Genomic DNA, 27,327 nt, shown 5'->3' with positions numbered 1-27,327 from the left:
GTCGTGTCTGAGAGCTCTTCTTCCCCAACGCCTCTGATTAGGTAACTACCTTTAATTCTTTACACTTCCTCTCATTGCTCTAATGCTACATTTTAAGGTATTGTGCCTTAAGGTCTGGCCTGCTTGTAGAGATGAAAGATCACAAAGAACAGTACAATCCAATCTGGATTTACAGCTACAAAGAGTGTCCAGCATCCCCATTTTCCCAAGAGCCGTTTGCTTCCAGTTCCTCAGAGCAGAGGAGCCGTTGTTTTGGCTTAGTCTTTCTGCTCAGAAGGAGGTGAATCTGGGAGGGAAGGAGCTGGTGGAGGCGTTGGGGAGGAGGAGCTCTCAGAAAGGACCAGCCTGTGGGTGCCCAGATGGAGTGTAAATTCCGGGGTGGAGTTTGGAGCCCTGGGAGGAGTTTAGGGCATCTTTGTGTGATGGGAGGGAGGGGCAGTACTTATGTGGGAGGAGCAGTGAGAGTCCTTAAGTCCTAGCTCCTGTTGTGATTGGAGGAAAGAGCTCAACCATCCTGGGGGATGGACTGGGCCGGACTTTTGGGACTGGAAAGACCCTCCCCAGACCGTATTGGAGGGAAGCAGGAAGTCTTTGGGCTGAGATCCATCTCTCTTCCGTGCAGATCAGATCTCTTTTCTTCTTTTCGTAGGACCTACTGTCCCTTTGTCTTCTGGCAGACAGACCTGTGCTTGCAGCTCGCAGGTAGGTCTGAGCCATCATCCCCCAGCCTGTTGGCTGCCCTGGCCATCGGGTCCCCTCCTTCTCCTCTGACCTTGTGATGAGTGTCCTCCCGGTCGACCAAAAGCATCCCTTCTACCAAGCCTTCGTCTTGAATGAGCTCCCCACCCCTAAATGTTTGCCAGGCTCCCAGCCACTTCCCCAACTTCCTGGCTCCCCCTGCCCAGACTTACCTCCCAGACTTCAGACTTTGCCCCTAGGAATCTGGCAGTCCTGATTTCAGCCTTCTGATCAGGACCCAGAGGTTCCCTCTCCCTGTTCCCACCTCTTGCCTAGAGATTCAGATCCTCCTTCAGACCTAACTCCCTTTATGGATCCTTGAATCCTGCCTTCCTATCTCCAGTACCCCAACTTGGACACAGTCACCAAAGTTCTTTACTGCTCCCCCTTAACAGAATATGTGGCCCTTGGCTCCTTCCCATCAGGTCTCAGGCTTGTGACTCCCTCTCTCCACTTTCCCTTTAGTGACTTTAGAGTCATCTGGGCTTGGGCCCAGGCTCTACCAGAGTTCCCCACCCGAGGTCCTGGTCAGACCTCCGGACTCAGACTTCCTGCTTTCTCAAGTTCAGCTGTCCCCTGCACTTCTGTTACTCCAATATTTCATTCTCAGTCTCCCTGTCATGATCTATATTGGTCTGTCTTACCTCCCAGACTGGAGCCCTGCTTCCCAGCCCCTCTTCCTTCAGAACCCTCAGGGCTCAAACCCACACTGGGTTTTGTCTTCTTGTCTTAGGTTTTCCGTGGTCATTCCTGGTGGCTCCAAACCAGGATTCTCCCCAGCCCCGCCTTCCCTGGCTTCCCGCCACATACATCAAGCAGTCAGTATATTGTCTAGAATTATATGTGTGTTAGTTGAGGAGAGAAGAGAAAGGGAGGGCAGAGAACCAGGTGGAAGGACAGCCCTGATTCAAGAACCATTGAAACTCTCACTGGGGTCCCAACCCCCATGTACTCCTGGGGTCTCTGTAGGAGGATGAGGAGAGGAGAGAGAAGAGCAGTAAGAGGGGGAGGGGATGGGTTTTTCTGTTCAGATCACCTTCATTTCCAATCCTGCTCCTCCATGCTGCCTGCATCCTTTTGTATTGTGGAAGTGGAAGAAAATCAAACAAAATTCCCCTGAGGGCAGAGCCAGGGCCTTTGAAACTCCCTGTTGGGGTCTCACCCCAAGTAAGCTTGCTTCCTGCCTATAGAAACCCCTCCCCCTTTCTGGTATGGCACTTCCTCTCCAGGTCAGTCTTCAGGGGAACCAGGCCTGGCCCAAGCAAGTATTGGGTCAAATGTAGACACCAAACTTGGAGGGAAATTAGACTGGTTTTATGGTCCCAAAGAGCAATCACCCAGAGGATGATGAAGCACAAAGGCAATCAGCCTGGGATGAAGATTGTGGCAAGAGGAAGATAGTGGTAAAGAAGGGAGGGACTCTCCTGGGGGCCATCAGAAAGGCTGAGAAGGAAAACCTCCCATGGTTCTCTGTGACTACTGCTAATAAAAGTTTTGGCTGTGGCTTCATTTGTGGGAACTTGACAAAATGGAGTCACTTTGGCTGCTTTGCTACCTCCACAGGCATCCTGGAGCCAGAGGGAATGGGCTCTGGGTACCTCGGATCTCCTCCTCAGGTGAGTGCAGTCCATCCCCAGACCTGACCATCAGCAGTCACAGCCATTGCCATGGACATGGAGGTCGGGCTGTGAAGCTGGCAATGGCTCATGTTTGGATCATTTCTTTACCAAAATGGGCATGTGGTGTAGCACGGTAGGAACAACACTCCTCTGCTCTCCTGTGTTTTAAACACTCATTGGGCCCTCGGTATCTTGAGCAGTAAGACTCCCCTCCCCAGCCTAAATTGTCTCCTCTCTATTTGTTTTTAAGTTCCATCTCCTTACAGCTGACAGACAAGAATTACCACTTACCTCATTACTCTTAATTACCTAGGGCTCATGTCTTTGGTATCTCAGTGGTACACACACACACACACACACACACACACACACACACACACACACACAGAGTTTTTTTCCTTCTCTTCCTTGTGGCCAAACTCTCTCTTATAGCCAGGAAAACCCTTCAGATTCTAGGCTTGTCTGGACAGGTCTGGGAGCGGACCCCTGAAGGCTTCCCCAGCTCTTGGCTTTTGAGGTGCTGTCACCAGAGCAGAAACTGTTCTGGTGCTGCTCAGGTCACCCAAGCCTTCCCAGGTCTCTCTGAAGCTCTCCCCTTTCCATTTCTCGAGTCGTGTCAATAACCATTTAGACAGGCCCTAGTAGCCGGCCAAGGAGGTCTAGGACCAGGAGTTCTGAGCCATCCTGCTGCTCTGGTGCTTCTAAGCCCTGCCTGGCACAGAGATCGATCTCGCTTGTGTAAAGGAGGCTATTGGCATTCTACCACATTTACTAAACAAACTGGCTTTCTGCTGGTATAATTTGGGCTCTCCCATGGAGCATGCAATGCAATGAGACCATGAGAGCAACAGGGAGAAAAGGAAGCCTTGGCGGAGCCAGGGTAGTGTTCCATGTACTTCAGACAGTTTCTTCAGTATGTGACTCTGCTGTGGGCTGGAGCAGGTTCTAACTTTGCGTGGAAGAATATAATGGATGGAAATGACTCAAGCAAAAATCAGATACTCCTAGGAGGCTGAATATTATGTTGACTGGCACACTAGATACATAAAAAGTTTAGCAAACTAACCAGTTAGCTAAAGTAAGTTCAAAGACATGATTAAAGGTAAGGCACTATGAGGAGCGAGACAGAGAATATTTCATTGTAGACTTTATCCTGAAAATTATTTAACAAAGATCTTCATTATGGCTGCATCTTTTATAGGGGAAATATGACCTCTGGGAATTTGGAGGGAGGAGGGGGAAGTACCAGGCTAGAATTTGGTAATTCAGAGGGAGAAATCCAAGAAGAGTCACATGGAATGGCCTTGGCAGACCAGGTCCTAGATCTAAACATGCTAATTAATATCTCAAAGGATGTTTAAGGGTTTAGGTCCAAGGTTTGAGGGATAGACAATGCAAGTTGATAGAGTTCCATTCTCACAATCACTCTATGCAAATAGGATGGTCAGGGACTTGATTGTGTCTATAACATCAGGATGAGTTGTTCCTGATATAGGGAGAGAGTCAACTTTTAAGTCCACATCAGACCATAAATCAGACATTTTAAAGAAGAAATCAGTATGATGAAAAATGGAACAGCAATTTTACATACAGGATAAAGCACAATGGAGAATAAATATCAAAATGTCAGATAAAGTAAATCCTATGCTTATGGTGGAAGTAGAAGAAAATCAAACAAAATCCTCAGAATCCACTACATTGGCCAAATACATGTTATACATGTAGCAGTTTGGAAATATAATGACCTATCCCAAGTATCAGGGCATTCTCAGATCTCGCCATTTTCTCCTCTCTGTGGTCCATTTGTTGGCTTCTTAGCTCAATTTTATGCCTCTGATAACTCAAAAATGGTGTGACCTTTGAGCAAATCCCTTCTTTGTGTTTCAGTCTCCTGCTATAAATTGGGGAGAATTGGATGCTTTAATTCTGAAGTGTCTTTCAGCTCTATATCTCATGACTTTTGGTGCTTTAGGAGTGGGTGACATTCAAGGATGTGGCTGTGGACTTTACTCAGGAGGAGTGGGGCCTCTTGGACCCTCCTCAGAAGGACTTGTACAAAGGGGTCATGTTGGAGAATGCCCAGAACCTGCTGTCCCTAGGTAAGGACATTTCCCCTGGTAATTCTGAATCTGCAATCAAAGAGCATATCTTCGTTTCCTAGGGTGCAGAGTTTGACAGGGGTATCACTTAGAAAGGGGAAAATGCTGGTCTGCTGTGTCTATGCAACAGGCTATTCCTTCTTTTCTTTAAATTGTATGATAGGAACTTGAGAGTGCCTTTTGTTGCTCCTGACACTGTCTTTTACCAATTCTAGGGAACTTTAAGTCAAAGATCAAATCACCATGGAAACATCTCAAATATGGAACACATCTCAGAAGTTAGAAGGCAAACCTCTGCCTGGACATGAATTTGTCTGCCAAAGCTCTGAAAATGGCTCAGGCAGCTTTTCCTTATAACCCATTTCTCTCTGGGATGGTTCTAGTATTTGGAATATTCTTCTTTTTACAGCTATCACTTTGTAGCCCCCTAGCACTTAGTTGCCCCAAGTACATGAAGTTGTCCTTAATTTTCCTTCCTTTTGCTCTCAGATTCCAGCAGTGCAATTTGGAATAGGAAAGGAAAGGGAGGGAATAAGTATTTCTTTTCAGCCATTCTTTGCCAAGTGCTGTGCCATATTGTGTAAGAACAACTTCCAGCAAATATGTTATTTTCATTAGTCTAAGTACTCACATTAAAAGTAAAGAACAAATGAAGAAAGGTGCTATTTGCATCTGGGTAAAGATAAAGCAAAATATTATGTCAATTTAATATATTAACCTTCTAAGTTAGGTGACATTTTTATCCTCCATTGAGAGGTGAGCAAACTGAGGCAAAAAGTTTAATTTACTCACCAAGGAGTATGTAGCTAGTAATTGTCCATAGTTTAATTCAAACTTAGGTGCACCTGACTCTATACTCATATCTCTCTCCTCTGCACACCTAGCTCCCTTTAATTTCTAGATAAAAGAAATTGACCCACTTTTTTTTTTTTTTTTTGCTGAGGCAATTGGGGGTTAAGTGACTTGCCCAGGGTCACATAGCTAAGTAATGTTAAGTGTCTGAGACCAGATTTGAACTCAGGTCCTCCTGATTTCAGAGCTGGTGCTCTATCCACTGCTCCATTTAGCTGTCCAAGATAAGAGAAATTAAGGAATGAGTCTGTCCATCTATGAAGAATGGGTGTCCAGACTAAGGTCCCTTTTAATCTGGCTTGAGGCTGCTCAGGCCCAATAATTTTTTTATTCAAGCATGGGGTTGGAAGTTTCTGCTGCAATAGAGTCTAACAGGATAGGAGATGGAGGAGAGAGCATTTGGCTTTTTCTTAAAACAAGTTGTAAAACAGGATGATGTGGGTTACTGGCATTATACATACTAATGGGTGACCATAGATTCATATTTTTCAGTGTAATGGGGTGAATCTCAAAATGGAACAGTTCTGGTTCCTCACCCTTTTCCCTAAGGAGAAGTAAATTTCAAGCTTCTCTCCTTCATGCCTAACTGCTTTCCATGCCCAGGGCTTCCAGTTCCCAGAGAAGATGTGGTCTCTTATTTTGAGCAAAAGGAAGCTTCGTGGATGCTAGACCAAGAAGGCCTGAGGAGTATCTCTTTAGGTGAGATGAAAGCTGGAACATGAGCATTGTGGTTACAAGGAGCTTTTAGGTATTACCGTGAAGTAAATATTAGATTTGGGGTAGAAATTCCAGCCTTGCTATGCTTTTTCAGATTTTTTTTGTCAGTGGCTTCCTGGGGTAGTCACAGAATCTTGACTTGCCATCTATAAAATGAGTGAGTTGCACTCCATGTTCTTGAAGGTCCCTTCAAGTGATCAGGTATCATCATATAAGAAGTCATTGTTTGGAATTTGAGGTTAGGAATTCTCCTGAAATTGCCAAATTTCAGTAAAACTGAACCAGTAAAAATTATTTGTTAATTACTATTAAAAACATTTATATATCTATTGGCTCACAAGTATTACATTAAATGGCAGATGTACCTCAAGGTCAAGTGCAAATATTGCTTTAGGAATTTTTTTTTGTTTTTTTAAATGATATTTAATATCCAAAATGACTTTCAAAATTATAGGATTTCTTCAGGTATTACTTTTCTTTTTGCTAGCACTGGTAAATTTTACTGAATGACCAATCCATGTTGCCAACCAACTCCTTTGAGAAACTGTCATGTAGAAGAAGAGTAACATAAACAGAGGATACATTCAAATTAGAAAATAACTTTACCATTTCAATAAGTGGAGATTCAAGGTTGGTTTTATAGAAAAGTTTTTGTCTTCCATGATGATTCCATGATGGCTTCTCCTGTGCATTCCTAGTGACCATGGTTTTCAAGTAACCTGCTGTCACTGCTGCAAGAATGGAAATCCAGATAACATTTTGGTCTCCTGATTACAGGTTTGGTGAGATGTAATTACAACATAACCCAGGAAAGAGAGAACAGCTGGTGCAGTGAGAGAAGCACTGAGGGTCTTTTCATGCCTGTGGCCATTTGTACTTGAATGTCCAATCTTTCTGGATTTTTGGAAGCAATTTGATATCAAGTTGAGGAACTAAAAGAATATAGCACTTAAAAGCCCTCGGCGTTTGATGTAATCACTGCCTGATCCCCAAATGCAGTGTATTTCTCATCATGACAGTTTAAAATCACTGCTGAAAGATAGTTGTCAAGGTAGATGTATGCATATACATGTCCCAAAGGACAATTTACCCGTTAAGTAGCACTGACAAATTTTGGGGTCAAATCCATTGGATTATTGTTTCAATTCTTCAAGGGGCTTGTGAATGTCTAAAGAGGAAAGAGGTAGGCTTCTGTGCCACGGAATGATTAACTCAAAATTCTCTATCAGAAATATTTTTAGATGTGAATAATTTCATGCATTTTTTAAAAATTGCATTTGTTAAAAGAACATGTATAATTTTTTTTAAAAAAACAAGTAATGTCTTCCTCCAAAAACCAAGTAATATTTTTTCAAAGAAACAAGTAATGTTTTCCTCCAAAAAAAAAAAAAAAAAAGTAACGGATCACACAAAATCACTTAAGCCTCAGTTAAAAAAAAAAAAAAAAACCTGTTAGTATTCTGAATGAGACCCCAAATAATATAACAGAAAAAAGTTGAAAGTGGTCCCCAGAAAGTGGAGACAATGAAAGGGAAAAAGAAAAACTGAGAGTGGAGTTAATTTGACAGGTACTATAGGCAGAGCATATTCATTCACAGTGTATAAATTCCAGTCTCAATGGCTGGGATTTTGGTCATATCACTCAACCATTGTGAGCTGATGGCCTGAGCTGTGTGCATAGCGTGAATGAAGATATATTTAATGTTGCATAGTGAGGATCCGATGTATCTGTGTGTGATCATCTTTGGGATGTGACCTAATAGGATTTTTAAGTGATTGATTCTGCCCATTCTAGATTTTTGTCTTTACCTGGGGAAATAGAAAATAACTTAGCTTCTGTTCTACTTATGGAGAGAAGGGGATATAAATATATGTGTGTGAGTGTGTATTTGTGGTATCTATATTCATTTTATTATTGTCGGGGGGCGGGGTTTGTTATTGTTCAGAAAGAGAGATGAGACTTGAAATGAAGGAACATACTACAGAGCAAAGCCTTTCTGTGGTAGAAACTCACAAGCCAACTTTCATCAGTGATGGTCCTTCTAATTTCACTTGGAAAGAGATCTGTGATAAACCTGAGAAAATCCACATTGGAGAGAAATCTTCTAAGCATAAGCAAAGAGGAAAGACTTTCACAAAAAGTAGGGCTCTTACTAGACAAAAGAGTATGCACACTGGCGAGAACCCTTATGAATGTAATCAGTGTGGAAAGACTTTCAAATATAAGTACAATCTTCCTGTACATCAGAGAATTCACACTGGAGAGAAACCTTATGAATGTAACCAGTGTGGAAAGACTTTTAGATATAAAATACATCTTACTGTACATCAGAGAATCCACACTGGAGAAAAACCTTATGAATGTAACCAATGTGGAAAGGCTTTTACAAGTAGGACAGCTCTTACTAGACATCAGAGAATCCACACTGGGGTGAAACCTTATAAATGTAAGCAATGTGGAAAGGCTTTTACAGAAAGGGGAGCTCTTACTAAACATCAGAGTATCCACACTGGGTTGAAACCTCATAAATGTAACCAATGTGGAAAGGCCTTCACAAAAAGGGCGGCTCTCACTAAACATAAGATTATGCACACTGGAGAGAAACCTTATGAATGTAAACAATGTGGAAAAGCTTTTACATGGAAGAGTAAGTTGATTGGACATCAGAGAATTCATACTGGAGAGAAACCTTATGAATGTAATCAATGTGGAAAAGCTTTTACAGAAAGGAGAGCTCTTACTCTACATGAGAGGATCCACACTGGAGAAAAACCTTATAAATGCAACCAATGTGGAAAAGCTTTTACAGAAAGGAAAAGTCTTACTGTGCATCAAAGAATCCACACTGGAGAGAAACCTTATGAGTGTAACCAGTGTCAAAAGGCTTTTAGAACAAGTGCAGGTCTTACTGTACATCAAAGAATCCACACTGGAGAGAAACCTTATGAATGTAACCAATGTGGAAAGGCTTTTACAAAAAGGGAATCTCTTACTGTACATCAAAGAATCCACACTGGAGAGAAACCTTATAAATGCAACCAATGTGGAAAAGCATTTATACATAGGGGACATCTTACTATACATCAGAGAATCCACACTGGAGAGAAACCTTATAACTGCAACCAATGTGGAAAAGCTTTTACACAAAGGGGAGCTCTTACTGTACATCAGAGAATCCACACTGGAGAGAAACCTTATGAATGTAACCAATGTGGAAAGGCTTTTACACAAAAGGAAAGCCTTATTATACATCAGAGAATTCACACTGGAGAGAAACCTTATAAATGCAACCAGTGTGGAAAAGCTTTTACAGAAAGGGGAACTCTTACTGTACATCACAGGATCCACACTGGAGAAAAACGTTATAAAAGTAACCAATATTGAAAAGATTTTTTTATAAAAATCTTATTTGTTTTTGCCAAATCTGGGATGAAATTTCATACTGTAATAAAATAAGGAAGAAAATGAATTAAGGAGAGAACATTGGGAGAAAATATTGTGCTGCTGATGCCTTCCATACTTAGCCTTCTCTTGGTATAATTCTATAGAGAGGGTAACGAAGGGAAAATTAAAGATACCTATGGATAGCAGACAGCTTCTTAGGCACATTGGAGCCTTCCTTTTCATCTGGTCACCTACTTGAAAGGCATTCTGATGGATTGGAAAGATCTCTGTATTTGGAGTCAAATGACATGGGTTGAAATTCTGGTTTTATGCCTGTGGCCTTGGGAAAGTAATGTAACTTTAACAGTGCATTCAGGTTAGACTTCAGGTCTCTTCCAGCACTAAATCATATTAAAAGACAAAAGGCAATTTGAAGGTGAACCCTACTGTTCAATGCCACTTATTGCTGTGTTTTCAGCTTCAGTTTGGGTCAGTAATTCAGGTGACTTCACTAAACCTTCAGGATATGATTGGCAAGATATGAGGAATTCTGGACCTAGATCTTTTTTGAATTAGGAAACTTGCACATCCGTCCTAAATGAACGACTCTTTCTGCACAGCTTGTGAAATAGGTTGTTTGCCATATTTATTTAGGCAGAAAATATGTTTCCTTGGAAAAGCTGGAGATAGTGTTAGAGGGCTGTAGAATTAAAGGCACAGCAAAACAATGTATGTAGCTATCAGTTGATCCAACTGTTCTGAAAAGCTATTTGGTATTAGGATTTGTTGAAAGGTGATCAAATGCCCATAATCCTGCTGCAAGGCATAAAGTCCAAGGAAGTAAGGGGGGGGAAAGAGGTTCTAGCTATGCTAAAGTATTCTTTGCAGTGACTTTTTAAATTTTATTTTTTTCTTTTGGTAGCCAAAAAACATATATAAATGTAAAGAAGAACAAAAATAGTTGCTCTATAGTTGTAGAATGTCTAAACAAATTGTGATAACGAACATATTGAAGTATTTTGCCAAAAGAGAAAGTGGATAGAAAGAATTCAGAGATGCATGGGGATATGTAAATGAATGGAGAGCAAGACCATGAGAAACTAACTATCTGTTGATTTCTCAAATACTCAGAAAGCCTGGTCAATGAACTCTTCAATTTGAAATTCCATCTGACAATGTAGATGAATGTCTGTATCCATTCTGTAATTCTCACCTAGAATCACATAAATTTTCAGAGGATCTATCCAATATGATGGAGTCCTTCCTTACTTTCTCTTATCATATGAAGGGCACTTGTCCAGTGCTCTGCCTGTCCACCCATCAGTGCTTTTTTTTGCTATGTGATCAGCTCATCTTCACTTCTTCGTCTACAATTCTTTCATATGAAGTTTGAGCAATGTCAATTATCCCCAATAGAGGACACCAAGACATTTCAGAAAATCCTTTGATAAGTATATGACTTCCTTGACAATAGGAGAAGCAACTGCTAAAGATGATACCAAGTAGACAATAAATTAGCTTGTAAAATCTATTAATTTATGATCTATTTGTGCTGACAAAGGGAAAACACATCTCTGGGATCCTCCAATACTTTAGGCAGAAATGAGGTTTGTAAAGATTCCAACATATGGGGGCCATCACCATTAGGCTCAGATGACTCTGAAGGATGGAGGGAAGATGATGATTTTGCCCAGATCTGTCTCACTAAAATCCAAGTCACTTGCAAATCAAGACTTGACCCACTCATGTCACTAGTGCCCTTTGAGAACAAAAGACCAACAAAACCAATTTCATGGAAGATGCTCATGAGTTCAAAAGTTCAGTAATCCCATCAATCACTTTTACTGGAAGAGAAACCCTGAGCTGTTAGAAGTGCAGCATTTTCATAAAACACTCAAATTCAAAAGGAATTGTTCCCATTACCCCCTATAAAACATTTCATGTCAAGGAATTTGTTATCTTTTATATGTATAGCTATTCTGATTCAGCTCTGGAACATCCATTGTTCTCTGTACTAGCCAAGATAACTCCATTCCTGCAAATATTGTCTATAGATATTTTTGTACAGTTAGAGGAAATTTGTTATCTATCAGTTATTTCTGCGAGAACCAGGTGGAAGATATCAACATTTTCACAATGAAAAGAGGGACTATTGCCCGCTCGCCTTTCAGACATTCAACTAATCATGGTCAGAGTTTCATAGTTTAAGGCTTTCTTTTAAACTCAGTTCTCCCAAACCTAATTCCAAGAAAGGGGAAAGGGGACACTATGGTCTATTGTCCAGGACCAAACAGGAATGGAAGAAAATAAGTGTATGTTTTTTTTACTCCTAGTGTGTATTTCCCATGTGCTTTCTTTATAATGCATAATACAAAGGAGTCTAACAGCTAGTAAAAAACAAAAAACAGAAGAGGCCAGATAGTAGGAAATAGTTGTGTCCTAAAAACTTAGAAAAGAGAGAATCTTGGAAGAGAGTAATAGGGTGAAATGCTGGAGAACAGCCAAGAAAAATGGGAATTGAGGACACGAGCTCCTTAGATTTAAAAAGAGAAGACCACCTGGGAATGGGAAAGGAAGGTGGAAAGATTGAAAAGGTACCAAATGGAGGCCAGATTTTGGAGGTGGGAAGGGGTTCCACTGATGAATATTCTTAGATGAAGTAAGGGACTTCACCCCGAGGCTTAGGGGTTTTGTGCCTAAAAAGTCAGAATTGAGATTTCTAGGAGAATGTGGAAGAAAGGTAAAGGAACGAGAGAAGGTAAATATCAGGTGTCAATGTTCCCAGCTATGGAGCAATCAGTATTCTCCCTGACAGCTGCTGTGATACACAGTATTCTGAAAGGAAGGCACTATGGGACAGGGGAATTTGTGAGGTTGGCCTAGAGCCAATGGCAGAAAGTATCTAGAAGGCAGAACTCAAAAGGAATACCTTGGAGGCTTCTGATTGTGTGAAGTGTACAGATGAAAGAGAAAGACCAGAGGAGTAGGGGGGGCTATGACCCAGAGAATGAGCATGTAGGTAAAACAGAAAGGGAAGATGTACAATAACAACAAAAAGAGCAATCTTCTTTGTACAAGGGAAGAAAAATGGATAAAATTTAAAAACTAATGAACAGCATTCTAAATGAAGGGCAAAAGAAGGGAAACTACAACAGAACTAAAAGGGAAAAGAACTAAAAAGGAATTACTAAAAAGCTGGATAAAAAAATATATAATGAGTTGAAAGCAGAAGAGATGATCAAATGTCTAAAGAAATTGGAGGTAAAAGACATAGTCTTCTAAATGGAGCAGTAGAGGAATATACATATTTCTTTGTCACATGAAACTTTTATAAAAATTAACCACTGAGATAAAGTCACTGCACACAGATGTAAAAAGATAGAAATAATTCATACATTCTTTCATTCCTTAATGAAATGCATATGGAAATTGGTTCCTGTTCAGGGATCACCAACAAATACAAATCTAAATGGAGATTTATCAGTGACACGTTAAATAATGACTGAGTCACAGAACAAATCTCAGAAGTGCTACATTTGCAAAAGAAAATGCAGATGAATAAACAACATCCCCAAATTTCTGGGATTCAGCTAAGGTAGTCCAAGGGGGTCACATTAAACATTTACAAAAAAGAGATTAACTAAATCTGCATTCTAAAAAAAGTCAAAAAAGAAGTGAATAAATCAAAAGTATAAATGAGAAAATACTAAAACTAGAAGGGAAATAGATAAATAATAAAAAATTACAATGATAAATGGCTTCTTTGAAATAATAAAGTTGAGAAAACTCTTACTTAACTTGATAAAAAGAGCATAAAAAACACTAAATAAAATAATAAGATTAGTTTTGTAGTTCTTTGTTTTCACTTTGAAAGGTGAGAAAGCTGTCTGAGGAGGAGACTTACATAGTGGTAAAAGTTGCATGTGCTTCTCTACAAGAAGTACTCTGAGACACCGCCCCCACCTCCCAAACAAATTAATGTGGCTGCTTGGCAATCTAAAGGCCTAAAAGGTTACTCCTGTGAAATCAGGGGCCATCAGACATGCAATAAAAGATTAGGGGGAAATAGATAAAAAATTAATTGGAAACTAAATAATCCTAAAGAATGAATGGGTGAGACAACAAATCATACACACAATAACTTCATAGAAAAGAATAACAATAATGAAACAACATAACCAAAACTTGTGGGATACAGCCAAAGTGGTTATTAGGGGAAATTTTATATTCCTAGATGTTTACTTGCATAAAACAGAGAAAGAGAAGAACAATGAATTTGGCTTGCAACTATGTAGCTCAGAATGGGGAGGGGGTCACCATTTAATAAAAAGCTGGCGAGATCTCCAGGAGCAAAGCAAAAGTTTATTGTAGGTTCTCCCGAGAATTGGGAGACCCACCCATAGAGCAGGCAATGGAAGGGAGGAGGCACTTTCTGGGATAAGTTTTACACTTTAAATAGTCCCTAATGCAAACATCCCTACTGTTAAATAGTCCCTACTGACCATCATCCTCATTGGCTGAGGGTCTTACATTCTAAACTCGGGAACTACCCAAAAAATTGAACTTGGCCAATAAGTGCATAATTGCCCATATTTGATTGAAGAAGGGAGAAAATGATGTCATGGGAGGATAGCAGGAAGGGGACTTAGGTGTGCCCTTGAGTCAATGCTCAAGGACCTTCAGGCCTCTATTCCAACCAAAGTAGATGAAGCCTTACTCGATTTTCACAACTATCCTGAGAGATCTCACCTCATCTAGTTCACAATTTAAAAAGCTAGAAAAAGAACAAATTAAAAATCCTCAAATACCAAATTTGAAATTCTGAAAATAAAAGAGGAGATTAGTAACAATGGGGGGCGGAGCTAAGATGGCGGAGCAGGCACACATGACTCTAAGCTCCTCTCATTACCCTCATAACCAACTATTTAATCCAGCCTCACAAATAACTCTTCTCTGCTTAAATTCATGACGATAAGAAGCACTACAACTTACCGAAGTCCATCCGGAAGATCACCAGGAAAGGTTTGTCCTGAGGGGCCAGGAACAGACTAGCACAGGCAGGAGAAGCTAGTGTCCTGAGCAGACCAGGGGCAGGGGTGATCTCTGTGGCTAGAGAAGTTATAGGGACCACTCTGCTATAGGCTAACTGCTCTGCCTTGACTACAAAGCAGTAAAGTGGCAGAGAAATTAAAGCCTAAAACAGAGGGGACTCTTAAAAAACGCCAGAACCTAATGAGATCTGGCTGTAACCCCTCAAACCCGGAAGTGACTCAGGCAGACTTTAACACAGCCCTGAGGCCACATCCTGCAGTTGGGAGCTTTTGTGGGGGCAGTAACAAATCTGCACAGCAGCGGGGCACAGCCTGGGCAGCCTCTAATCCGCAGTGGGGAGGGCTCGGCCTGGGGCAATAGAACCTCCCCAGCAGACTGTGCTTCCCGGGCAGACACTTCCGGTCCCTGCAAATCCATTCACTGCTCAGCTGCTAATACCCACAACCCCAGGGCAGGGTTTGGCTTGGGGTAGTGAAACTCTCACTGCTAAGTGTCTAGCCCCAGGGCAGTCGTTATCTCACACAATGGGGGTTCTTTGCCCGTCACTTTCCCAGCCCGGCCCTGCAGGCCTGAGTTACTTTCGGGTGGGGAACTCTTTCCCAGAGCACTCCAGTACCTCGCTGCTTTTTGTAGCCAGTTGGCAGGACAGCTACCCGTCCATATACCTTTCACTGCTCTGCAGAGGAAGCTGGTAACCTCCTGGCTCTGAAGGCAAACCCTACAGGCTTTAAAAAATGAGTAAAAAAATCAAAAGAACGATTGATAGTTTCTACACAGAAAGAGAACAGCTTTTCAACCCTAAAGAGACTAATAGCAGACAGTCTCCAGACAATTGTTGATCTCCAATACAAAAGGCTCTCCTAGAAGAGACTATTCAAAACCTTAAAAGAAAACTAGAAGAGAAATGGGGAAAGGAAAAAGAAGCTATGCAAGAGAGCACAGAAAAGGCACATAACTCACTAAAAGAAAAATCTGATAAAGTGGAAAAAGAAAACAACTTCCTGAAATGTGAATTGGAAAAGGTAAAAAAACTCCCAAGAAGTGCAGGGAAAGAGAATTTGCGAATTGGAAAAAGAAAATAACTCACTAAAAAAAAAAAAAAAAAATAGTGAAATGGAAAAAATTTCCATAGAGCAAAACAACTCAATTGGACATATACAAAAAGAAGTAAAAAAAGCTAAGGAAGAAAATAAGTCACTAAAAATCAGAACTGAACAAATAGAAATGACTGATTCATTGAGACATCAAGAATCAGTCCAGCAAAACCAAAAAAAATGAAAGATTGGGAAAAAATGTCAAATATTTACTTGGAAAAACAACAGACCTGGGAAATAGATCTAGGAGAGATAACCTGAGGATCATCAAGCTACCAGAAAATTATGATGAAAAAAAGAGCCTAGATACTATTTTACAGGAAATCATCAAAGAGAACTGCCCAGCAGTAATAGAACCAGAAGGGAAAATAGGCGTTGAAAGAATTCATCGAACACCTTCTGAGATTAGTAACAATGAAAGTCAGAAAAGTATTGAATTAATAAGTAGAACTAAGACTTGGTTTTATTTAAAAAATCAACAAAATAGATAAACCTTTTGTTAAGTTGATTAGAAAAAGGAAAGAAGAAAGTCAAATTGCTAAGCTCAAAAAAGAAAAGGGAGAACTTTCCACTAATGCAGAGGAAATTAGAGCAATAATTAGGAGTTATTGTGCCCAACTGACTGTCAATAAATTTGATAATCCAAGTGAAAAAGGAGAAATCCCTACAAAAATATAAATTGCCCAAGTTAACAAAAGAGGAAATAAATTATTTAAATAGTTCCATTTTAGAAAAAGAAATAGAACAAGTTATTAATCAACTTCCAAAGAAAAAATCTCCAGGGCCAGATGTATTTGGAATATGAATTCTACCAAACATCTAAAGAACAATTAATTCCAATACTTTATACTTCCTAAATTCGAGAAACTAGATTCTTTGGGCTGATGTTTGTTTGTTTGTTTGTTTGTTTGTTTAAGAAGAATATTCCATCCACTAGATATATCCCAAAGAAGAATGGGTTATAAGAAAAAGCGGCCAGAGCTGTTTTCAGAGACTTGGCAGTTAAAATCCATGTCTAGGTAGAGGTTCAATGAAATAACCTCTGAAATTAGGTCCACATTTGAGAGGCTTCCACACTGAATTGATCTTTCACCTGATGCTACCTAGAATTTGTAAGAGACAGTTTCAGGAGCAACAAAGGACCCCCTGGGGTTCCTATCATACATCACAATATAGGATTATGGAAAGATGAAATGTGTTATGTCTGATCCTTACTTGGGCTCTTAGAAGGAATTAAGGGAAAGTAAAGCTGGGAGTGGCTCATTTATGTCTTGCTGATATTAAGAAGAATGGGAAGAGGGGAAGATGAATCTCAGTTGTCAAGTTTATAGAAAGAAGAAATCACAAAACAGAGATGAATGGAACTTTCTCACCCATGAAAAGGAGGGGGAGGAGAAATTAGAGGGAAGATAAATTAGGGGAGGTACTAGTCTTAAGTAAAACAAATTCGAAGATTGTACAAGACTATCACTTCTTTTAAGGTAGCAAGAGGAATATAAGCAATTAACCCAAAATGGGGAAATGGGTGAACCAATAAGGTCTTGAAATGTAATGGAATACTATTACATTCAGGTTCACATAAAGGCCAAGATTCCCAAGGAATAATGATCACAACACATGCTGCCTGCTACTTGAAGACTCTCCCAAGCAAAACAAGACAAGCAAAAAGGATGTGGTTTGGTAATTTCCTTATTTGTTATCAGGCAGCTATAACACAAGAAAAAGAGGTTTTTCACAGCCTAAAGCAATAGCTGGATGCATCCAGTGGTGGAAATGGGCTTAAGGGCACCTTCCAGGGTCAGTATTTTCAGCGAACAATAACTGATCTTATCTATGGAAGCACTTCACAGTTATGATGCCCAAGTAAGCAGAACAGAAATAGGCAAGATCACTCTGGTCATGCTTGTCACTTTGATCTAGCTTCTGAAGAGGCTAAATTCAGGTTCTCATGAGAAACTTATGGGGGCCTTTTTGGTTCAACAATTTCCACTTCCTTTGGGGGAAAGATTCAAATCCTAGAATCCTCCTCCATGTAAGCTAAAAGTTGCATAACCGTTTTTTTGATGGATTCGGCCTGTTGCCCAATAAATGTCACAAGGTGGAGAGTACACAAGGACCAATTGTTATTTGAAAAAGCAGGAATGGGCCCAACAAGGATGTCATGAGGTTAGGTAACTAGCAGGAGGAATTGAGGGACTGGTACCAGTTCTGTCCTAACATCTTCTTTTTGGGACTCCAAGTTTTTTCAAACTAGAGCCAAACTCTCTCTGATTAAAAATAGCAGGCCTCTTCTCAGAGCATTACAGAGGCCACTCATTTAAGGAACAGCAGGTCCAGGCCTCAGGGAGTTTTACCTGTTTCTCCGGCTAATAAAGTGTTCTGGAAGGCCCAGGTGGAGATCCACCTGTGCACTTAACTCACAATAACTCACTATGGATGAGAGCCCAGCAGGCCCAACCCTACCAAGATGGGGATGAGCCCGCTTCTTGAGCCAATGAGCCAGGAGCCCTGTATGGGAGAAGGGCTCCCACCCTTCTTGTCTATGGAATAGCGTGACTAGGAAAGAGAGAGACTAAAATGCACACAGAGTCTTGGTGGGACAGAAAGGCCTGAGCTGACACATATTTAGTGAGACTATTGAGGCAGCCAACCAAGCTTCCTCAAGGACGCACAGGGATCCAGGCCAAAGGGTAGCCACAGAACTCACAGAGCTGAGGACTGAGGCATAGGGAGAGGAGCCAGGCAAAGGGAGGGATGACACTAGCTAAGTACCAGAGCCCGGATACTCCCCAGGGTCGAGCTGAACTGATCCCAAGAACAAGAGTCAGGAGTGGAAGAGCTAGGGACCTTCTACATAATAGAGGGCTGAATGTCCATGCAAAGCCAGCAGTCAGGGCCAAAGTCCAACCTGGAGGTATTTATGGCACGGTGAACAGGGGAAAGTAAGTTAAGGACAAATGTGATTGAAGAGAAAGAGGATGGTAAAGTTTCAGGGTCCCGGATAAATGCATGGGAACAAGGACTGAGGGAGGCCTGATAGGGACAGGGAGTGCTACTAAATTCACCTCCCATCTGTGCCCTGGCTGCTGTCCCTTCAGTCTAATCTCTAGGTGAGTTGTCTGGTGAAGGTGTTTGCCCATTGTTTCAACTGCTTCTGGGATGAGGAACCTGGGGGGGGGGGGGGGGGGGGGGGAAAGAGAGGAGGAGGAGAAAACAAAAAACCCCACAAACTTTCCTGGTCCTTTATTCCCCTTTTTGTTTTAGCTACTAAATCACCTGAGGGGGAGAGGACAGGACTCCAAGGGTCGAGGAGGTGCTGTGTAAAGCCCTCTCCCTTCCCTTACTCTGTGAACATTTGCCCAAAGCACTTCCAGGCCTGGCACATAATAGGGGCTCCCTTCCCTTCCCCTGCTGATCCCCCCAGCAGACATCCTTCCCAGGGACTCCCCTCCCCGGTGCTCACTCACTCACCAGGATGGCTGCTCCCTGGGACTCCGCCCTCTGGCCTCGAAGGAGCCTCTCTGCACTCCAGAGTGGACGACCCTGGGCTTGGACACAGCCAGTCCTGCCCAAATGAAACAGAAGCGTTGGAGTAAAAATGGAGGCATGACAGGTCCCCAACAGGCCCAGTAGTCTTCCTAGTCTTGGAGTCAGGGAAGGAGAAGTCTTAGCCATGACTTATTCTCCCAAGAAAGGCTCACGGAACAGCAGGGAGACAGCTGCCCAGCAGAAGACGCCACGGAGAAAAGAAGGGCGCGAGCCAGACAAACCCCCCCAGATCCACATTCTTCCTAAAAAGGTTGTTGTTCCCTGTGCTCCAAACCTGTCTCTCTCCTTGAGCGGTGGCTTTGCTCCAGGGTTTTTGGGGTCCCCTAGCTCCCAAGTTTCCTCAGTCATGACAAGATGGTGAGCTCCACAGGCCACATTCAATGAGAAGTTCAAAGTCGGCAGGAGAACTGAATATTTAAAACCTCTAACAAGCTCTGGCTGGGATAGGAATTAAAGCTACCAAAGACGCGGGCTGCTGAAAGGCTTTTTTAAACAAAATTCATGCTCGGGAGCTCCTATGGACCCTGCTCTCCTCTCCAAGGGCCACCCTGAGGGAGGGACTCCCTTGGTCCAAAACATGTCCCATGATTCCCTCTGGGCCAAAGAAAGAGACAGGGACCCCATGGCAGGGCTGGGGAAGGGACGAGAGGCAGAGCCCGAGGCCCCGGGGAAAGCCGCCCTCACCCAGGCAGAGCAGGTTCTGGTAGTTCTCCAGCATCATGTCCTGGTACAGCTCCTTCTGAGAAGGGTCCAGGTACCTCCCTGCTCCTGCATGAAGACCACCGCCACATCCTGGAAGGTCACCGGCTCCTGAAACACCAAATGCCTGTTTGTGCTTGTCCGGGATCCGGAGGGTCCAGGGCCAGGCAGCGTGCAAGGCAGCAAGCTCATGACCACACAGCCACATCAGAAGCCCAGGTCTTCCCACTCCCTCCCAGGAACGGGGCCAAGCCCCCATCCTCATCTTCCCAGAGGTCCATGCTCGACTCATCAGCCTCCCCCAGCCTGGCTTCCAGCTCACAATGAGAGCTCAGTAACACTCTCAAGAGTGTGGGCTCCCGCCTCCATCAGAACCAGGACCAATCCCCACAGGGAGAGCGCAGGACGTGAAGGTCTCTGGGCTGACCCTGCTGTGCAAGAGGAGGCTAGCTCCGTGCAGAAGGCCTAAGTCTTGGGACCGAGAGGGGCCCGACCTTCCTGTCAGACCTTGGGGTCAGGGAGGGCCCGGCCCAGCCTTCCCACAGATACCAGTGGGCTCAGAACTCCCACAGAAATCCCCACCGATTTCCCCCAACTCCTCCCTTTTCCATTTCAGACTCTGGGGAAGGAAGGAAGCTTCACCCCCAGGGTCAGGAGCAAGGGGGACAGGGCTGAAATGTGGCAGAAAGCACCCATCAGCCTCAGAGAGGGGAGGGGCAGGTTCATCCACACGGGCGGCCCAGAGACAGACCGTCCTCCAAGGGCTCTCCATCATCAAGCCTCTTCCAGCCAGTCTGTGCCTGCCCCTCGTTGGAATCTTTACAAACTGCTGACTCTTAGAGTTGATGTTTTGGGCCAGAACCTGACACAAGGTACTAAGTAGAACTAAGGTGTTCACACCTTTACTCACTGGCGTTCACACGTTTGGGAGATTTCAGGGTTTAGTATGAGATCTCTGAATTCACACCTCCCTTGAAGCTCTTGGGCCAGAGAGCCCTATGGGAGAAAACCCATAATCCCTCTCTCTCGTATCCCACAATTCCTCTCTCATATATAAGAAAGAGACAGAGGCTCTCAGAGAGAGATTCATTCCATTTTCCACTTGGCTGGGGGCAGAAGAGAGTCAGCTGAAGATTGAGGAGGGAGCCTCGGTTCAGTTGAGGAGGAAGAAGCTCTCTCGGAGGCACAACCAGATTGATCTTCATCTCACACCACTGCAGTTGGGGGCTGGGCTCCTGCCCTTCCCCACTGAGACCAAGCTGGTCTGAAAGACTCACCAGAAAGCTGCCCAGCCCCAGGCAAGGAGACAAGAGATCCATTCCATCTCTGTGCTGGCTGGAGGCTGAAGGACAAACCTTTGGATTTGGAGACATCCGGAGGGAGCTCTTGGAACCAAACAGAGAGAGAGGCCTCTAAGCTAACAGGGCTATATTGGAGGCAATAGAAGATCTGAACTTTTATCGCCTGGCCGCATTTGGGGTAATTATTGATCTGAACTGATACTAAGGCTGCCTCCAGAAAATCTCGCTGAGAAACCTGCTTTCTCCCAGAGAGAACGATTATATTATAAAGAAGAAAATCACCACATTTTGGCACTCGAACAGGGAGCTAGAAGGACCCCAAAAACAGAGGTTGGAGATCCTAAAGGCGATTAACACCCCCAGGTGCACAACATCAGACATGTGCTCCATCTCCCTTTACCTGAAATATTCCCTTGAAGCCACATATCCTGACCCAGTGCTCCCACCGACTCTGGGAGGCGGTGGGGTGAATGCCCCAGGGCTTGAGTGCAAGTGCTGAGTCCCACCATCAAGGCCCCTGCCAGCTCCAGATTGAAGACCCCGGGCCTGGGGAACTCCCTGGTGCTGGACCATCTACCTACTGGGAGGTCTGCCCTCCAGCTCCTGCTTGGAGACACTTGGAGCCCACACAGCTCCTGCCCCACAACTGCTGGTACTTCCATGTCACAGGGGCTCATGCTGGGGGCTACCTACAACTTGGACGCCACACTACAAGATGAGAAGTCAGATGGGCACCAAGACTGGGTAATCCTAGGCAGGTGCACCCCTTTCTGCTGTTCCTTGTGCTCATGGGTAACAAAGTTCCTATCACTCTGTCTCAAAAAGCCCCATGGTCCTTTGATGTTCAATCCATCCAGAGGCTGCCCCCCTGACTCTCTCATAGAAGGGGCCCATCCAGTGCCAGGTGGAGCCCTCGGGCACACAGACACTGGACATTCTTTGCCTGGGGGCTCCACGATCCAAGAGTCCTGCCTGACCTGGAGGTGCCACAGAGGACAAGGGCTGCAAGGGCTGCGGGTGGAGCAGGGACAAAGTGACCAAAATGTGCCTTCCCGTGGATCCCCGAGAGGTCACACGATGTCCACGGCAGGTCTGCTGAAAATTAATGGGAAGTTCTCCTGCGGGGGAGCGGCCATGAAGCCGAAACAAAGGACTGAACGGGTTCTTTTAGGGGAATCTACGAGCTGAGGCAGAGAGAAGGAGACAGAGCCCAGAGAAGGGGACAGAGCCCGGAGATTGGGTAGGCAGCTGTTCCCTCCCTGCCTGCTGGATCCCCTTGGATCCCCACTGCGCCCGCCATTGTCAAGGCAACCAACTCGGTCTGAAGTAGGCCAAGTCCTGGAAACGCAAGGTCTTCTGGGAAATGTAGTGTGGAGCACGGGCGAGTTGAGCTCATTCGAGGCACTCCCTCTCTCTGTCTTCCTGTTACCTGGAGTGGTGAGGGTGTTGTGCGGGAGAGGAGGCAGGAACCCCTCCTTCCCCCCGTGCTTGCCACCCCACGGTAACCAGCATCAGACTCTGTCCCTGGCTCTGGTGAAGCTCTCACCGTGCCTTGCCAAGCCTGCCAGGGACAGGGGGAGGGCATCGCAGGGTTTTTTCTCTTCCAACCTCATCCAGAATCTTCACTTGGAGCCTTCTTGTCCCAGAGAAGCTCGAAATGGGAGGGCCGGCGCCCAGGAGGAGGAAAACGCAACACGTGGAATCATGCAAGGATAGTTTGTGCGGGGTGCATTGTCCAAGGGAAAAGCCATCTTCCAGGGCCAGAGCCAAGCTGGCAGGGGAAAAGGAAGGAAGGTGCATGATAGAGAAATCCAAAAACGGCTGGCGAAGTCCTTGGGCCCTCCAGACACCGACAGAAGGGTCCAACCCCCGGACAGGAGCTCTTGGAAAGCCCACTCACTGGCCTAAAGCAGGCATAGATGCCAACTGGCCATTGATGGAGGGCCAGGTGAGAAGAAGGGAGCGCCACCTGCTGTGGAGGAGCAAGCTGACCCCGTGCAGTTATCTGGTACAGATCAGCTATAGGTCAGCTCCCAAGGCTATCCTGTGAAAACAGGAAGACCTCAGCCATCTGTCAGATTTATGAAGCACACAATTAGCATAGTTAGCACATTTTGTTCTGGGTCCTTTCTCATAAAAGATCCCACTCCTCCCCTAATTTTCAGTTCCCTAGGAACTCTGCCCACTTGCTAAGCATTACAGTAAAGCTTTGTCCATCCCTAGAGATGGCTTGAGTCTGTGAATTCCTTCTGGACTATTCCCGACCTTCCTGACTTGTACCTCATCGTAACTTCTTGGACCTCATGAGTGTGACTCAGACTCCAAGTGCAGAACAAAGTCTCTTTTCCAATATCTAGCTCAGGCAGCAGAAAAATAACCCAGGCAGAAAACCTAGACCAAAGAAGAGCCTAGAATCTGCCACTTTGAACCAACAGAGTTTTCCAATTCACTGACAGCAACAGCAGCATCTACTCTTGCTAGGACCCAAATCCAGGTTGGGAACTTGTAGAGCTCAGACCAGAAAGACAATAAACAAACTTGGCTCAGGGATCGAACCCCTTTGGGAGTACTGAAAGCATGCCTCCAGTCTGTTGCTGAAACCCTAAACTAACAACACAATATCCCAAGAAAGCAGTAATACAATCAGCCCAGACGTTCCCTGTAGAAGTGTAGCAGAGCCTAGCCTTAACATCAAGTCTGAAGTCAGAAAGTGGGCTAGAAGAATGGGGGTGGGGGTGAATGAGCTATTATGTTGGGAGCCACTTAAGACAAAAATCAAACAAGAGACGAATAACTCCAAAACATTTACTAGCAGTGTCTCAGAGTAAAACATAACTTAGGCACAAACTCAATTAGAATTCCTAAAAGAGATGAGGCAAAAGGGTTTTTTTAAAAAAATTTATAAATATAATTTTTATAAATGAAATAGGAGTGCTAGAGAAAAAAAAAGAAATGGAAAATAAAATTGAAAAGGGAATTAACACCTTGACATGGGAGCATAAAACCTCTTGCCCAAAAACTTACTTGCTAAAAATGAACTAATAGAAGAGTAATTTTGTGAGACAACAAAAAAAGTTATCATTAAAAGTCTGAAAAACTGAAATGAGGAGGAGGAAGGTATGTAAAATAACTTATAGAAAAAAACAAACACTTGAAACTGGAAAACAGATCAAGCAGATAAAATTTTAGAATCACTAGATCAGGGGTCCTCAAATTTTTCAAATAGGGGCCAGTTCACTGTCCCTCAGACTGGTGGAGGGCTGGATTATAGTAAAAACAAAAACTTTGTTTTGTGGGCCTTTAAATAAAGAAACTTCATAGCCCTGGGTGAGGGGGATAAACATCCTCAGCTGCTGCATCTGACCCGGGGCGTAGTTTGAGAACCCCTGCACTAGATGATCTGAACACCATGATAAAAACAGAAGGTTACACATCCCATTTTAAAATTTTCTTTTTTTCTTTTTGACATTTAAAAGAGACATTTTTAGAGTTCCAAATTCTGTCCCAATTGCTCCTCCTTTACCTATTGAGAAAGCAAATAATATGATCTATTATATATGTGAAATCACGCAAAATATATTTCTATGTTAGCATATTACATGAAAAAGGAACAACAAAAAAAGAAAATTACACTTCAATTGGCAGTTTATCAATTCTTTTTCTAGAAGTGGATAGTAGCATTTTTCCATAATGAGCCCTTTAGAAAGTTCTTGGATCATTATCTTCATCAGAGTAGCTAAAATTTTCATAGTTGATCATTGTTACAATTTTGTTGTTGCCGTATACAATGTTCTCCTGGTTCTGCTCCCTTCACTTTGTATCAGTTCATCTAGGTTCTCCTACATTTTTCTGAATCACCCTCTATCATTTAGCATTCCATCACAATCATATACCACAATTTGTTCAGCCATTCCCATATTGATAGGCAACCCCTCAATTTTCAATTCTTAGCCACAAGAACTGTTATAAATATTGTTGTACATATAAGTCCTTTTCCATTTTATTTTATCTCTTGGAAGTACAGATCGAGTACTGTTCTGTCAGTGGGGTATGATTCCAAATTGTCCTCTACAAGGGTTAGACCAGTTCCCAATTCCACCAAGAGTTATTTATCTCATCCCTTCCAGCTTATGCCATTTCTGATTGATATGAGATGGTAGCTCAGAGCTGTTTTAATTTGCACTGCTCTTATCAATAGTAAGAGCATTTTTATATGAACATAGATAGCTTTGATATCTTACTCTGAACTGCCTGCTTGTTATGAGAAAAACTCTCAACTTGAAACAAATGATTCTTACAAGGTACTAAGTCAGTGGAATTAATAGAGACAGTGGTTATCTGGTTTAGCATGGTTCAGTATGATTGATTTAATCCTATAACAAATAATAGTTTCCTAGTGATATAATGATTTGTGTACATGCAGTGTGGAGCATATAAGCAGGGACTGAGAACCACAGAGAAGAAGCTGGCAAAGGCAGAGAAGACAAAGGACTAGTGGCAGGAACTCAAGCTCTCAGAACCAAGGAGAGAAATAGGTCTCTAGGAAAACTAACCCAGCCCCAAGTGAAGGAGACAAGACTTTGAAAGAGATAATAAAGGATTTGGACTTTAACATCTGGCTGTACTTGTGGTGATTACTGAACTGAAAGGAAGGCTGCTTCCAGAGACCCCAAGAAAACTGAAACAAGAGAACACTACACCTGCTCATATTCCTTGATAATTTATAAATTGGGAAATGATTTTTATTTTCATAAATTTAACTCAGTTCCCTAAATAGTTGAGGGGAAATCAGAGATACTTGCTGTAATTTTTTTTTACATTACTAAACTATGTATAGTATCTTTTAGCAAAATGTAGTTTGCCTGATAATCTTTAATTAGATGCTTTTGCTTTGTCTACGATCATGATAGCTACCCTTGCCTTTTTACTTCAACTGAAGCATATTCTTTCTTATTTCAAATGTATCTTTTGTAAGCAACATATTGTTGGATTCTGATTTCTAAACTACCTCTGTTTTATGTGTGAGCTCATCCCATTTATATCCATAATTATGATTGCTCTGTATTTTAAAGACCATTTTCTTCTGTTTATTCTTCTGTGTCTATCTGCTTCTCTCTGTCTGTCTCTCTCCTGTCCCTCCTCAAAGATCTGTTTTGCTTCTGACTCTGCCTCCCTTAGTCCATCCTCCCTTTTATCACCCCATTTTCTTTCTTTTATCCCCTTCCCCTCCTATTTCTCTGGGGTAAGAAAGATTTTTATAACCCATTCCCAATATAACCAACTCACACCCATATTTTCTTTCTATGTAATATGCTTCTAACTCCCTTAATAATTACAAAGTTCATGGGAAGTATATGTATCATCTTTCCATATAAAAATGTAAACAGTTTAATGTTATTGAATCCTTCGGGATTTCTCTTTCATGTTTACCTTTTTATGCTTCTCTTGCATCTTGTTTGAACTTCAGATTTTCTACTCAGCTGAGGTCTTCATCAGGAATGCTCAGATTGTCATTTTCATTAAATATCTATTTTTTCACTTGAAGGATTACTGTCAGTTTTGCTGGGTAGGTTATTCTTGGTTGTAATCCCACCTCCTTTGTCTTTCAGAATTTCATATGCCAAGCCTTCCACTTCTATAATATGGTAACTGCTAAATCTTGTGTGATCCTGACTATGGCTCCATAATATTTGACTGCTTTCTTTCTGGTTGCTTACAATATTTTCTCCTTGACAAAGAAAGTCTGGAATTTGGCTATAATATTCCTTATAGTTTTCATTTTGGAATCTCAGGAGGCGATCGATGAATTCTTTCAACTTTTTTCTCATCCTCTGGTTTTAGGATATGGGAACAGTTTTCCTTTATAACTTCTTGAAATATGTCTTGACTTTTTTTCTGGTTTTCAGGTTACTTACTCTTCTCAGTCTATTTTCTAAATCCATTGTTTTTCCAATTAGATAATTCATATTTTAATTTTTTTCATTCTTTTGACTTTGTTTTATTGATTTTTTGGTGGGTTTTTTTTTTTTTGATGTCTCATGTAGTCATTAGTTTCCTGGAGGCCAATTCTAATTTGTTAAATAATTACTGTCTTCAGTGAATTTTTTTCTCATTTTCCTTTATAAGTTTTTTTTTTTTTTTTTTTTTTTTTTTTTTGCTTTATAAGTTCTTTTCTTCAGTAAATTTTTGTGATTCTTTTACCATTAGGCCAATTCTGGTTTT

At 42.6% G+C, this 27,327-nt stretch overlaps 2 protein-coding genes across 2 annotated transcripts; both read left to right on the top strand.

The window, feature by feature from the left end:
* The first annotated feature begins 587 nt into the window (after positions 1-587).
* Positions 588-6,906, top strand: LOC127545911 (zinc finger protein 74-like). The gene is made up of 5 exons (XM_051973424.1): positions 588-702; positions 2,302-2,354; positions 4,330-4,456; positions 5,912-6,007; positions 6,803-6,906. Exons 2-5 carry the CDS (start codon positions 2,322-2,324, stop codon positions 6,904-6,906), a joined length of 360 nt encoding a protein of 119 aa, XP_051829384.1. The 5' UTR covers positions 588-702; positions 2,302-2,321.
* Positions 6,907-7,979: 1,073 nt separating this feature from the next.
* On the top strand, positions 7,980-17,245 carry LOC127545910 (zinc finger protein OZF-like). The gene has a single exon (XM_051973423.1). The coding sequence runs from the start codon at positions 7,980-7,982 to the stop codon at positions 9,408-9,410; it is 1,431 nt and encodes a 476-aa protein (XP_051829383.1). The 3' UTR covers positions 9,411-17,245.
* The last annotated feature ends 10,082 nt before the right edge of the window (positions 17,246-27,327 follow it).

Source organism: Antechinus flavipes, chromosome 1 (genome assembly GCF_016432865.1).
Source record: "Antechinus flavipes isolate AdamAnt ecotype Samford, QLD, Australia chromosome 1, AdamAnt_v2, whole genome shotgun sequence".
Taxonomy (NCBI): Eukaryota; Metazoa; Chordata; class Mammalia; order Dasyuromorphia; family Dasyuridae; genus Antechinus; species Antechinus flavipes.
Note: the sequence above shows the minus strand (reverse complement) of the source record. Positions and strands in the feature narration are given on the sequence as shown.